Raw genomic sequence first — 13,879 nt, forward strand, 5'->3', positions numbered from 1 at the left:
TAAATGTCCTCACAGAGTACAAAAAAGGAGAGATGAGGTAAACGACAGAACAGAAGCATGAGGTGAATCATTAAGTTTCAAAGAACACAAAAGAGCCTCTTTTCTATTTCCAACCCTACCCTTTAAGCACAACCTCCAGTACAAAAATCTCATTTCATTCCCCTTTATAAGCCCTCATTTGCTTTCAGCTTTTTTTCTTTTTTCTTAAGCATTTCTCAAATATTATTCCAGCCCTTAATACCAAAGCTCTCTGTGTAGTTGCTGAATATGTACAACAATACTACATTAACATACAAACTGAAGAGATTATATTTATTTGGAGGAATCATACTGAGCGGTGTTTATAAAAACAACATTTATTAGTCACGTTCCAATTGACTATTCAACTGAGGGTACAGAGACAATACTGAAGATGCTAATAATGAGGGAAAGACGGCAAATCAAATTGATACAAGCAAATGGAATGTGGTACAAAAAAAAACCAAACAAAAGTAGGCATAAATACAAAACAATTGACAGCACAGCCATAGCACTTTATAAAGCTAAAAGAGAGATCTAATTTACAACTCTACACCTTGTTAAAAAGGTTAAGCTACTTGGAGGCGAGGTTCAGTGCTGCAAATCCATACAGTACATGAGTGGGACCCGTAACAACAAACGCAAGAATCGCTGTACTGAAGGCCCTCGCCAAGTGAGGTGTGACGCTGATCACAATTTGAGCTTCTTCTTGCGGCCGCGTCCATCTGGGTTCCCTTCCTGCTTGCGTTTCTGGGCCTACGGGGAAAGAGGGATAAGTCATTAAAAATTCCTCTCCAGCTTATGAGCTCAATCTTCAGTTTCGCCAGCGGTTGTTGTGATGAAGAATACGACTAGCACAAACTCACCGAAGATGTGCGAGGGCCCCTCTTCTTCTTCTCCGCTTTCTCTCGCTCTTCCAGCTCCATGTTCTCACGCTCGATGAGCGTGATCAGTGTGTTACATCTCCTCTGGAGCTCCTGTGGTTACATAACAGCGTTAGGACATTTTGAATGGATGAATGTTATATGATTGTTTGTGATATGACACATAAATCTCACCATGGCAGTGCGGGACTTGAGGAACCAGTCAAAGCGGAACTGGGGCGAGTTGCGTATGCACTGGCGCAGCTCATCATAAACGCTCTCCTTGTCAAAGCCTAGTTTGTGCAGCATGCAGATGAGAAATCGATCCTCCTCCTCTGTGTAATTCTTGCCTTTGTTGGTGCCATACGAGATCCTGAGCTGATGGAAGGGCGCCTTATAACGGCCAATCTGAAGAGGAAAACAAAGTGTGAATCCTCACTATTATTTTTAGTATCATTGATTTACTATTATAATTTGTTAGCATTTTGCATTAGATTTTATTTCATATTAGTTGTGATTGTTTTAGTAATTTTGTCATTTTTATTAGTTTTTTTTATTTATGTCTACATGTTATTTAATCATTTCTTGTTTTAGTTAAAACAAAAATGAGAAATCAACCTTGCAACTAGCTGAAATGAATATTTTATTTCAGTTAATGTTCATGTTAAGTAACAAAAAGTTTATGATTTTAGATTTAACAATAATACTCCCTTCTCTGAATTACAAATCCCAGCAACACTTTATATTTCAAATAAATGTTGTTCTTTTGAACTTTCTATTTCAATAATCCTGAAAATAAAAATCAACAAAAATATTAATCAGCAAAAACCGGTTTTCAACATTAATAAAAAATAAAGTTACTTGATCAGCAAATCATGATTTCTGAAGACAAAGATATTTTAGTATCACTAATATGCTGTTATAGTTAGTATTTTGAATTAGATTTTTTTTTTTTATATATTTATTATTTCACATATATTTTCCATTTTTATCAGTTTTTAATATGCCTATATGGTACTTAACTATTTTTATTTGTTAGCCTATTAAGTTTTAGTTATTTTAGTACTAAATGAACTACCTCCGCTATGCGTCGGGTGGTTCTTCACCTCCACGTCGTGCATTCAAATCGTTTAATGCACAGCTAGCCGTTGATTATCCCGTTTATGCCATGGTCATTTCCCAGCATTCACATATTAAAGATGTTAACAATATTTGTGCTGCAATATTTGACCGGAACGATAAAAATGATGGTTATTTTCATCTGTATTACTATTCAACTGTAACTGTATGTTACTATGGTTACCAATGTTTATAGGAAGCGCATTAATATAGAACGTGATTAAACTGACCTGGAACTACCTGTGCGGTTCAACGAATTTAATCAACACCTGCCAGCCAAAATCCAGTATTCAGACAGACCATGGCATAATACAATGTAACAAATGATTACAATTTAACACCTAAACCTCTCATTGAAAACCCGATAACAGAAGTGTCGCTCACTTTAGAGTCCAGTGCTTTCTTGATGCTGATCCTCCTCTGGATTCGGGCCTCTCCTCTCTCAATCTGAGCCATGATCTTCTCGATGTCCTGCAGCTCATTGCATCGCTCCCAGAACACAGCTGCACACAAACACAACACATCTCGATCACATGTGTCCTGTATACGGTTGAGCGGTACGGTGGTGGACGGCGTTTTGACGTACCAGAATATTCCATGACCTCCTCCGGGGTTTTGCCCTCCACCTCACGGGCGATGTTTTCGATGTCATCTCTTCCCCACTTCTCATTGGCCTTGATGAACTGATTGAAGTCACGCTTGGTCCAGATGGTAAAACCCTGAGTATATAAGACATATTGACGTGAGCTGCTACACAAACATAACCTCACGCTTTCTAGAAGGTCGAAACGTTTAAAAGCACAATTTAGACTAGAATAAGCAGTTTAATGTTAATATACTGGGATTAATTACACTTAAAAGTGTCATGTAAATATGAGAAGATATGGAAGTGAACTCCAGTCGGCCATCACATGAATTCCCTGCTGGGATTTACCTGTGAGAGGAGGTTCTCCTTCTCCTCCAGCTCTTCCTCATTAAGTGGTTCAGCTTCATCGATCTTAGCCTGCTCCTCTTTCTGCATTTGGGCTGAGTTGGGCAGATCAGGGTTTCTTGGCACCTGTTAGTGTATTGACATCATGCAATGGAAAATTTAGAAGGGATAATAGAGTGGGGGAACTATGACGTCACTCTGTAAGCGGATCGGCTGTTAGCATGAAACTGGTTCCTCGATAAAAAGCCAATGGGATTTTTCCATAGGCTTTTGGATTATTGCAAAAAATAAGCTCTGTGTTCAATCATAGTTCATGAAACTTACACGTTTTGTCCATCACGATAATCTTCACAAAATATAACTTGAACGAATTTTGAAGCCTAAATAAAAGCGCCAGAACTAAAAGGCTAAACTTAGGCTATAAACGAACTACAGCACCACGGTCGCTCGCCTTCAGCGTCACCACTTATTTTAAACTTATTTTAGTGAACGAAGTACCACATTTCAGCTATCGTTTTGTTAGGATTGGTACACAAAATGTTATTTCATCCTTGCTTCTAGAAAATCCTCAATCTATATGCTTTCTAACAGCTTCATGTGGCCGCAAACATTTAATTTTAATGTGGCTTTAAGCACTGCATCATTAAAGTTTCACTTTTACCACGTAAAGCTGGTAAATGTGGTGTTTACATGGAATAATCGTAATATGAGTTTACCTTATGGTCTGAACCCAGAGTCTCAGTATCAGTAGGAAAACGATAAAACGAGCTTCTTCCCTCCGAAGACTTGAGTCACATTTCGGGGCAAAGCAAAAAACCATTGTCGAACAACAATATAAAATGCGGGAAACTATTCATTGGTTCTTCTACAGTTAATTGAATTACAAATTATACTACAATTTGAAAATACTGTAAATTGATAAACTGTTCGGCGTGATGACATTGAATGTCTCCGACAGCACCTGTAGTCCCATTTAGCAACCGTCTTTAAGAAACATAACAGTTTATATTAAAAAAAATAAATCACGAGTGGGGTGTAACTGGTGTGTTTTATGTCGTAGAATAAAACGTGAAAGTATCTTGAGCCTGTCTGAACCACGGACCTTATTTAAGGGATTTAACCAAAATCCCATTAAAAAAAACCATTGACTCTGGGACGATGGAACCGGTGCTAAAATGCACTCGCTTCCGGGTTTGCGCCTACATCATAGTTCCACCACTCTATTGTCATCTGAAGAGTTTTTACAACATTATTCAATGCTTCATTGAACTGCATGTTAATATATGAACATACTGAAAGTTAAAAAAAAAAAAAATCACCATGAAACTTCATTTGCAATCCTTCCTACTTGTGTAATGTGCAATATTTATAAAACAAATGTTGAATAACAATGACACACAGAGTGTGTACTAAGTACACTACCGTTCAAAAGTTTGGGGTCCATACGTTTTTTGTTTGTTTGTTTAGAAATTAATGCTTTTATTCAGCAAAGATGTATTAAAAGTGATAGTAAAGACATAATACTACAAAAGATTTCCATTTCAAATAAAAGCTGTTCTTCTGAATGTTCCATTCATCAAAGAATCAGCATGATTTCTGAAGGATCATGTGACACTGAAGACTGGAGTAATGATACTGAAAATTCAGCTTCGCATTACATGAATAAAACATTCAAATTTTTTAAACATTTAAACATAAAACTGTTATTTTAATTTGCATTCAATTCACAGCATTACTGTAGTTTTGATTTTTTTTTTTTAAATGTAGCCGTGAGCATACGAGACCTGAGACAAAACCACACACACAAAAAAAGATCCAATTTTTTTAAAATAGTGTAAAAAGTGTCAATTTTGTGGACCCCAACATGAAGCTCAAAATATAGACACACCTTGTAGCCAATAGTCTTCCTGTAATACAGGATCTCTTTCTCCAGCAGCTCAAAAAGCCGAGGGGGAAAGAACTGGAAGTCTTGAACATTGGGCTGTTTGGGAGGACGGGGAGCCTGAGGGAACAAGAGGAAGTCCATTAAAACAGCTCTGGGGTTTATGATTCAAATGCTAATTCCGGTCAACAGCATGAGGACTAATAATACCTTTGGTGCTTTGGGCTCGCTGACACGCAGGGCCTCTCTGAAGTAAGCATCCACAGCGTAGTTGGCCTTGCGCTCTCTCTTGGGTGGCTCAATCCAGTTAGTGATGACCTGAGGAGGAGGGGAGTTCAGATCAGTCTATCTTTTTCAACCCAACACTACAATGACAAGTACTTGTTGTGATTTGTAATGCATTACCTTTTTCTTTTCTCTGTAATCTTCACCCTCAAAATTGTAAACGCTGTTCTCTGTGTCCATGGTAAAGTTTCTCAGCGAGCCTTCTCCAAGATTGGCCAACTTCTCCTTCATCTCCATTGTCTAAAACAACCATTAGTAAAGTCATAAAGAGCATTTCTCTAAATTAACTGAAACACTTCAGTTCAGCTATGTGAAGTAATTTCCATAGATCATGTCCTACCTTCTTCTCTCCTCTCTCCAAGATGGCATCAATGTCTTCATCGGTAATCTCACTCTCCTTAGAGGCGAACACATGAGTGGCACCATGTCGAATGATGGACAGCATCTCGTCTTTGCCAAGTTTGCTCGTGTTTGGATCAACCAGCCTGCCTGTTGGGAAGCAACAGTATTAACTATGATAATAATAATATTATGCATGTATGCATGTATGTGTATAAAATAAACAAAACATTATATAGACAAATTATTTTTTTTAAATATTATAATTGTATACACCTATCCACAACCCCATAAATTAGAAAAAATTGACTAGTAATTTTCTAAAATATTAAAATTATAAAATATTTATAGATAGATACTAATTTTATAATTACATTTACTTATTTTTATATATTTATTTTTACAAATGAAGAGTTTATTTGCAAAAACAGATCATGTATTTTTTGTTATTTTTTAACCTAATCAAAATATCCCAAATGCAGCTTGATTGAGATTAATTGGAATTCACAATGAAAAAACATGATTTTTTTAAAACTGTTCAAATCGGTTTTTGCAAATGAACTCTTCAAAGATTATTTTAAGTAGCTTGCGTACGTTTCACGTCTTACCTTGTTGAATGACAATAGAGTCTAAGCGGAGCTTCATTTCTGCACGTTCCACAATTCTTTCCTCCACTGTATTTTCCGTGATAAAACGGAACACGCGCACCTGTTTCTTTTGACCAATCCTGTGGGCACGATCCTGAACAAAGAAAATCCAATAAAAATAAATGAACACTCCATTCCACAAGAGGTCTGATGCTGCTGTGGAGAAAAGGACTCTTTAATCAGAGTTCTGGCAAAGGGAGAAAAGCAATATGCTACACATAAATCCAAACATCAAAGCGACAACATAGAATAGACTTATATATATATAAAAAAAAAAAAAATCTGTGTGCATAGTGACCATAGCCTGCAGATCCACTTGAGGATTCCAGTCAGAGTCGTAGATGATGACGACGTCAGCCGTGGCCAGATTGATACCGAGACCTCCTGCTCTGGTGCTCAACATGAACAGAAACTTCGAGCTGTTGGGCTCGTTGAAGGCGTTGATGGAGATCTGAGGAGATGAGAAGAATGTTACAGACTCTCATTCATTTGTGCTTATTTATTACTGAGCTGTTCAGTCACGACAGAAGGCCAATTCATAATTATGACTGTGAAATCATTGTCACACCTGTCGCTCCTCATGAGGAGTCTGTCCATCCAGACGGCAATAACCGTAGTTACGCCACATACAATAATCCTCCAGAATGTCCAGCACCCTGGTCATCTGACTGAAGATCAGCACACGGGAACCTGCAGGAAGGAAAAACAATGAGGCATGTTAGAAACAACATGTCAAGACAATTTACCGTTATTCCTTGTGAAGTATGCCGGACAGTAAAGCAGTCACCTTGCTCTTTGAGCTTCGGCAGCAGCTTGTCCAGTACCACCATCTTTCCGCTGTTGACCACCAGGTGGAGGTCAGTGGTGTAGGGCGGGCCAGGCTCTGCTCCATCAAACAAGTAGGGATGGTTGCAGCACTTCCTGAGCTGCATCAGCACGTTCAACAGACGCATTTTATCCATCTTACCAGCAGAGTTCAGAATGTCAATGTCCTTCATCAAAATCTTGGTGTACCTAAAAGGGAAATAATAACAGCTCATTATTTGTCTGTAGATACCGATACTTTGACCTATTTATCTAAAAAAATGCCTGGTAAACCAACCTAGAAACAAATTTCAGACATACATTAGTATTAATAATATTTACCATTCTCTCTGCATCTTGCTGAGCCCAATATACATCTTGATTTCCTTTTTGGGGAGGAGAGACTTCTCCACATCGGCTTTGATACGTCTCAGCAGGAATGGACGGAGTACCTATACCATTGAGAGATTTGTTAGTTGCAAGTTTAATGTACATCTATAGATAACTAACTCTATAAATTAATATACTAACTAGTAACTAATAACTATACATTTTCAAAAATCATGTTTTTATTGTGTTAGTTAGCTGTATTTGCTAGTTATTTTTACCTAATCAAAATAACCCGAATGCAGTTTGATTGAGATTAATTGGAATGCACAATGAAAAATGATTAAAAAAAAAAAAAAAAAAAAAAAAAGTTTTTGCAAATGAACTCTTCATACATACATATATCCCTTTTTTCGCTTTATTCTATTCTCACTCGTTATATATTTTTTATTATTAACATTCTCAATATTTAAAATATTTTATATTTTTCGTTTAAAAAAACATTTTGCTTAAATATATTCTCACTTTTATATTTATATTTATTAATATTCTCAATATTTAAAATAACATTTTATGTACAGAATATATAAATATACATTTGTAATTTAACATTTAAAAAAAATACAATTTTAAATTTTGCATTAAAATTGCATTAAAATTAAGCCTGTATCAGGACCATAAGCTTATATTTCTCAATCCAAAATATACTATATATACACTAATATTTCCAAAATATAGTCATTTCCTTTTGACCCAAGTATACATTTTAACAAATTTTTCTTGACATTCTCCCATTGATTCAAGCTATAAATGTCTACATAGTAGTCAAAGGAAAATGTACTCACAGTATGAAGACGTTCCACCAGTTTTGTGTCTCCCAGACAGTTATTGGTGTCAAACCAGGAATCAAAATCCTGCACAAAAGGAAAAGACAAAAGGCATTCATAACAGGTTCAGCTGCAAAAAGGGAATTTCAAAAGCTTACACACCCTTCACAACATGTGCTTATGCCAGCATTCTTGTGGCAGAATGCAAGAAAGAAGTGGCACCTCTGAGGAGTTGAAGACGTCAGGCAGCAGGAAGTTAAGCAGCGCCCAAAGCTCGTGAAGGTTGTTCTGTAGTGGGGTTCCAGTCAGCAGCAATCGATTTGTGGTCTTGAACTCTCTCACAATCTCTGAAAGCTGAGAGAACAAACTTTACAAATTAACTTTTAGACTAGAGGAAGCCAGGGACAATCAATCTGTAACGATTGTGGTCAAACATGCTGCAGATGGAAAACGGACGCAACTGCAAACCTTTGATTTCTCATTCTTGATACGGTGAGCCTCATCAATGACCAGGTATCTCCAGTTGAACTTTTTGAAGACGGCCCTCTCGATAATAACCATCTCATAGGAAGTCACGCACACATCCCACTCGCCTGGCAGCAGCGTGTCACGGACAAAAGCCGTCTGCAACCAGAAGCGAGTTATTAGATGAGCAGAAGTATATAATAGTTTAAAAAACTATTTCTTTAAGCCCTAATTCACAATAAGGAAATCCCTGCTTACTCTTTCATCCCTGTCACCGATGAGGCAGACGGCTCGTAGAGAGGGAACCCAACGCTTGAACTCATTCATCCAGTTATACAGGGTGGATTTGGGCACCAGAACCATGTGAGGTCCAGGAATGTTTCTATAATGCTTCATGTAGCCCAGCAGAGAGATGGTCTGTAGAGTCTTACCAAGACCCTGACAGGACAAGAGAAGACAAGAAGTGTGAGCCATTTGTAATGGGCACAGATTAAAACCAATTTCTGGGTGCTGAAATATTTTAGAACTATAAAAAAAGAAAAGAAAAATGGACTATGGGAGTTTCCATGACTTTACCAGGCTTGCAATCCACAACTTAAATGCAAAACAATTATATGATATCTCTTCAATTACCACTAAAAAGACAATGAATCAATAGGTGGAGTCATACCATTTCATCAGCAAGGATCCCGTTGATTCCATTCTCATAGAGGGAAATGAGCCAGTTCAGTCCACGGACTTGGTAGTCTCTCAGTTTGCCAGTTTTCACATCTGTTAATAAACATTCATTGGCCACAATAAGCTTTCCTTAAAATTACCAAGAGGCCTTTGACCTAATTTCATATAAAAACACTGTTCTAGGTGTTTATAAAAGAGATGAAGGGTTTTAATGTGCGTTTAACTCACAGGAAGGCGAATCATCAAAACGTGTGCAAACGCTGGTGGCCTTGCTGCTTTCATTCAGCAGCTCCTCATCCTCCTCCTGCTCAGTCCGACGGTGGCGGTTACTAAAAAAAAGAGAGCACACAATCAGTCAGGAGGAAGCGATTATCTGATAGACACATTACTAACATGTGAAGCTCAAACTACTGGAGTTACGAATTAAATTGATAAGTGCAATACTTAGGGCTGCATGATTTATGGAGGAAAAAAAAAAAAAAAAATAATCTAATTGCAATTACAATTTAAACTGATTTAAAAGAAAAAACCTCCATCCAAGTTTTGCTCTGCTCATCTGCAGGGATGCACAATTTGGAGACAAATTTGATATATATATATATATATATATATATATATATATATTAATAGGACTTTAATACTAATATAATTACTAAATAAAAGTATTATACAACACATATTACTAATAGAAACTACATAAAAATAATACTAACTTAAAAATTATTACTAACACAAAAGACAAAACTGAGTATAAGAAAAACAGCATAATATTTTGCTGTATAACTGCATTAATTGAAATTACAGTCACTCTAGGAAACAAAAGTGTTCCCTCAAGAAAAATTCCCATTATTTTGCTCCATGGAAAATCGACTTTTAATAACATTTGAAGTTGTTAAACATCTATATCACTGGCAGCATGAGCTTTATGGAGAAAACAGATGGGAAAAATACTCTTGAAAGCAAATCTGCTGGAACGGTGTGGGCAAACTCACTCTCCAGCAGACAGCAGGTTCTGCTTCTCATCTTTTTTAATGCGAGGGCGGCCAGGCTTCATCTTTAGAGGTGAAGTCGGGGTCTTCTGGGCAGCTGGCTGGATGAAATGAGCAAACAATTCAGTTTGCTTCAGGAGGTACTCGAATCTGTTGGTCCGGTCTGTTTTCTGTTGAAACAAAGCAGAAGTCAACACCACACAAAACGTCACGTCTACTTATGGATCAACATTCTTGCATAACCGTAATATGCACTTTATTTCCCTCAACTAACTTTCATTTTTATGGAAGGCTAAATACATTACCACTTTTTCTTCATATCCACCCGGCTGGTCCTTTTCCTTTGCCAAGGGAGGTGATGACGACTGCGCTTCACTATCCATTGCTGTATCCGAAGCTTCATCTTGACCGTTTTCTGAAGCATCATCCTTAAAGAGTTGTAGTATATTTTTTATTTAATGCCATGTATAACAAATACAATAAAAACCAGCAAACAAACAAACACGCGTTATATTACACAAGTGTTTTTTTATCATCTATAAAGAGAAACAATAATGTAGTTTATGCTTGAACTGCAAGATAAAAATATAAACCATTTTAAGACAATAATGATTAACCGTTTCTTTTCTTATTTTCTATTTCCTAATGACACAGGAAGTTTGGACGGGGCAAAGTTGTGAACAAACGTAACTAGAGACAGATATTTTCTTCCGTATTGTGATGTACAAGTTACAATATTTTGTTAAAAAATAAATAAAATTACCAGGTCAAAAAAACAGCTGAACCATTCACAACAAGATCTCCAACATGCAAATAGAAAACGGGTGAATTTAAAGGAACACTCCACTTTTTTGGAAATAGGCTCATTCTCCAACTCCCCCAGAGTTAATAAGTTGAGTTTTACCGTTTTTGAATCCATTCAGCCGATCTCTGGATCTGGCGATAGCACTTTTAGCATAGCTTTGCATAGATCATTGAATCCGATTAGACCAGTAGCATCGCGTTCAAAAATGACCAAAGAGTTTTGATATTTGTCCTATTTAAAACTTGACTCTTCTGTAGTTATATCGTGTACTAAGACCAGCAGAAAATGAAAAGTTGCGATTTTCTAGGCCGATTTGGCTATGAACTATACTCTCATTCCGCGTAATAATCAGGAACTTTGCTGCCGCACTACGGCGCAGTGATATTACGTGGCGCCTGAAAGCAGTCCCCAGCTATATTATAACCAGGTACCCAGCTGGGGACTACTTTCAGGTGCTGCGTAATATCACTGCACCTGCTGCGGCCATGGTACGGCAGCAAAGTTCCTTGATCATTACGCCGGAATGAGAGTACAGTTCTTAATAATATCAGCCTAGAAAATCGCAACTTTTCATTTTCCGCCGGTCTTAGTACACGATATAACTACAGAAGAGTCAAGTTTTAAATAGGACAAATATCGAAACTCTTTGGTCATTTTTGAACGCGATGCTACTGGTCTAATCGGATTCAATGATCTATGCAAAGCTATGCTAAAAGTGCTATCGCCAGATCCAGAGATCAGCTGAATGGATTCAAAAACGGTAAAACTCAACTTATTAACTCTGGGGGAGTTGGAGAATGAGCCTATTTCCAAAAAAAGTGGAGTGTTCCTTTAAAGATTAGCGATATTTCACTCAAGAAGCATTTGATTGGACAATATCTTGGATACGCCCACGAGGCCACAGTTACGTCATCGTTACTGTTAAATACATTTTAAAGATATACAAATTACCTCAAAATATAGACACTTTAGGTAACAAAATATCATATCGCGTTATGAAGGCATAACCTGAAGCTTTACAACCGTTACTGCGATTCTAGACGTTCAATCTGAACTTCACCTTCACAGCCATGCTAACGTTAGTTCAGTTTAATAACGCGGTCACTGAAAGCAGCACACTGTTTAAAATACGCCTAAACGACAGCGCTGTAAGCATTAAAGTACGTCTAATAAATATCATTGTACGGTGACTTTTGTGGCATCGCATCTCTCCGGCGGCGGGTAATTCCCTGCTCAGAGTCACACTACAGGAGCGTCACATGAAAACCCACAGAACGGAACTTTTATTTTGAATGAAGTGTACAATGAGAAGAAGAGTGCTAATGGAATAACTGTTTTCAAGCCATAAAAACGATCTGCCCGACCTGAAACACGGTTAATTTATTAAAGTACCGCTCTAAAAGTAGCAGAACAACAACACCATTGATTGTCATATTAAGTTTATTTAGACGATAACAACACATCAAACCTGCCATCTGTCTAACTCCATCGACAAATCTGCTAATTAGCCAGGTTAAAAAGTGATCGGATGTTGTTATGAGTGTGAAAATGGACGCCGATCTGCTCATCTATTCATCTGAGCCGGAACAATACATGCTAACAAAAACTTTCAGCCGCACTCTCGAGAGCCGCGCTCGGTTGGTTCGTCGCCGCTTCGTTTCTAGCTCCATCAACCCGTGTTTTAAAGTCTCAGGTAAACTGGGGTGTAGTTATGAGTGAGAAATGATGGGGAAGAAGCGCTCACCTCTATCGGACCGGCCAAGACGAGTTGGCTCGGCTCTTCCCGCTGCTGCTGCTGCTCCATGCTGCTTTCTGTTTGGGACATGATGGGCTGGCTAATTCCGTTATATCGCTACGGACACGAGTAATTCCGTTTAAAACGGGTCCGAAAAGCCGAAAAAGTGTATAGGTTTGATTGGGAAGTTTCAAAATATTGCCCAAATAGAGCAAGCACACCACGCGTCATTCACGGCCCCCGGCTTTTCTGTTGACACTGTTCCCGCAAAACGGGCCCGGCTGCAAACTATCGCGAGATTTCAGACGCGCATGGCGTCATTCGTACACTAAACAGGAAATGCAAATCGATCTGCGCGTTTAATTTTACATTCATACATTTTCAAAGAAAACACCTCACTTTTAATTTTCATAAAGATGTTGATGTATTTGAATAAAAAAAAATAAAAAAAAAACACCCTCCAAAAACTCACTTGTAAGACCTCAATAGTGTAATAGATTTTAGTTAATTTAATACAATTCATAGTGAAATAATCCACTTATAATTATACTGTTATAATATTTTGTTTTATTCTGTCTAATATTTTGTTTGTCTTTAAGCGTCTAAATATTATCTTTTCTGTTAATTTTGTTTTGAGACGGTCTATTTATATATATTTTTTTTAAAAAGTAAAAAAACAAATATATATATATATATATATATATATATTTAAAAAGATCTTGGGGATGTCCATTGTTTTGTTTTTTTTAGGAATGTTCATTTTGGTAAGAATAAATATCGTTTACTGTTGCCAAAATTATGTATTGAACCTAATTTAGAAAACTTTTCTTTTTTTTTTTTTAATCAAACTGCATATGTAAATTCATATAATAAGATGAATACAGGTTAAAGCTGTTTAATGGTTGCAAATTATTTTAGTAGTGTGCTGATAGAATATATTTATATTGTTACACATTTGTTCGTTATGTGCATTATTTTTTAACATGTGACAACATGCCCTAATAGCAATGTTGAGTTAAACTGTATGTGTGGTCACTTGTTTCACAGCTATTACAAAATAATAATAATAATAATAATAAATAAATAAAAGGAATAAAAGAAAATAAAAAATAAAAAAATAAAAATATGTTATTAGATCAAACAGAATTCACAAAATGTATCCAAG

General features: G+C 36.9%; 1 protein-coding gene across 1 annotated transcript; it reads right to left on the reverse strand.

Annotated features, from left to right (window-relative positions):
* Nucleotides 1-301: 301 nt before the first annotated feature.
* On the reverse strand, nt 302-13,009 carry smarca5 (SWI/SNF related, matrix associated, actin dependent regulator of chromatin, subfamily a, member 5). The gene is made up of 24 exons (XM_058785393.1): nt 12,724-13,009; nt 10,480-10,602; nt 10,178-10,344; nt 9,414-9,514; nt 9,178-9,278; nt 8,766-8,945; nt 8,511-8,666; nt 8,265-8,396; nt 8,061-8,129; nt 7,231-7,340; nt 6,872-7,098; nt 6,653-6,774; nt 6,383-6,535; nt 6,046-6,178; nt 5,439-5,587; nt 5,219-5,338; nt 5,024-5,131; nt 4,820-4,933; nt 2,935-3,057; nt 2,587-2,719; nt 2,385-2,503; nt 1,077-1,289; nt 885-995; nt 302-774 (listed from the first exon to the last, which is right to left on the reverse strand). The coding sequence occupies exons 1-24, from the start codon at nt 12,802-12,804 to the stop codon at nt 709-711; spliced, it is 3,111 nt and encodes a 1,036-aa protein (XP_058641376.1). The 5' UTR covers nt 12,805-13,009; the 3' UTR covers nt 302-708.
* Between the last annotated feature and the right edge of the window lie 870 nt (nt 13,010-13,879).

The sequence above is a fragment of the Onychostoma macrolepis genome, chromosome 01, assembly GCF_012432095.1.
Source record: "Onychostoma macrolepis isolate SWU-2019 chromosome 01, ASM1243209v1, whole genome shotgun sequence".
Lineage (NCBI taxonomy): Eukaryota > Metazoa > Chordata > Actinopteri > Cypriniformes > Cyprinidae > Onychostoma > Onychostoma macrolepis.

Coding starts and splice junctions, on each gene's coding strand:
- smarca5 (XM_058785393.1), bottom strand. CDS start 12,804: ATGTCCCAAACAGAAAGCAGCATGGAGCAGCAGCAGCAGCGGGAAGAG. Junction 2,720..2,934: donor AGGAGAACCTCCTCTCACAG/GTAAATCCCAGC, acceptor TTATATACTCAG/GGTTTTACCATCTGGACCAA. Junction 2,504..2,586: donor GGAGGTCATGGAATATTCTG/GTACGTCAAAAC, acceptor GTTTGTGTGCAG/CTGTGTTCTGGGAGCGATGC.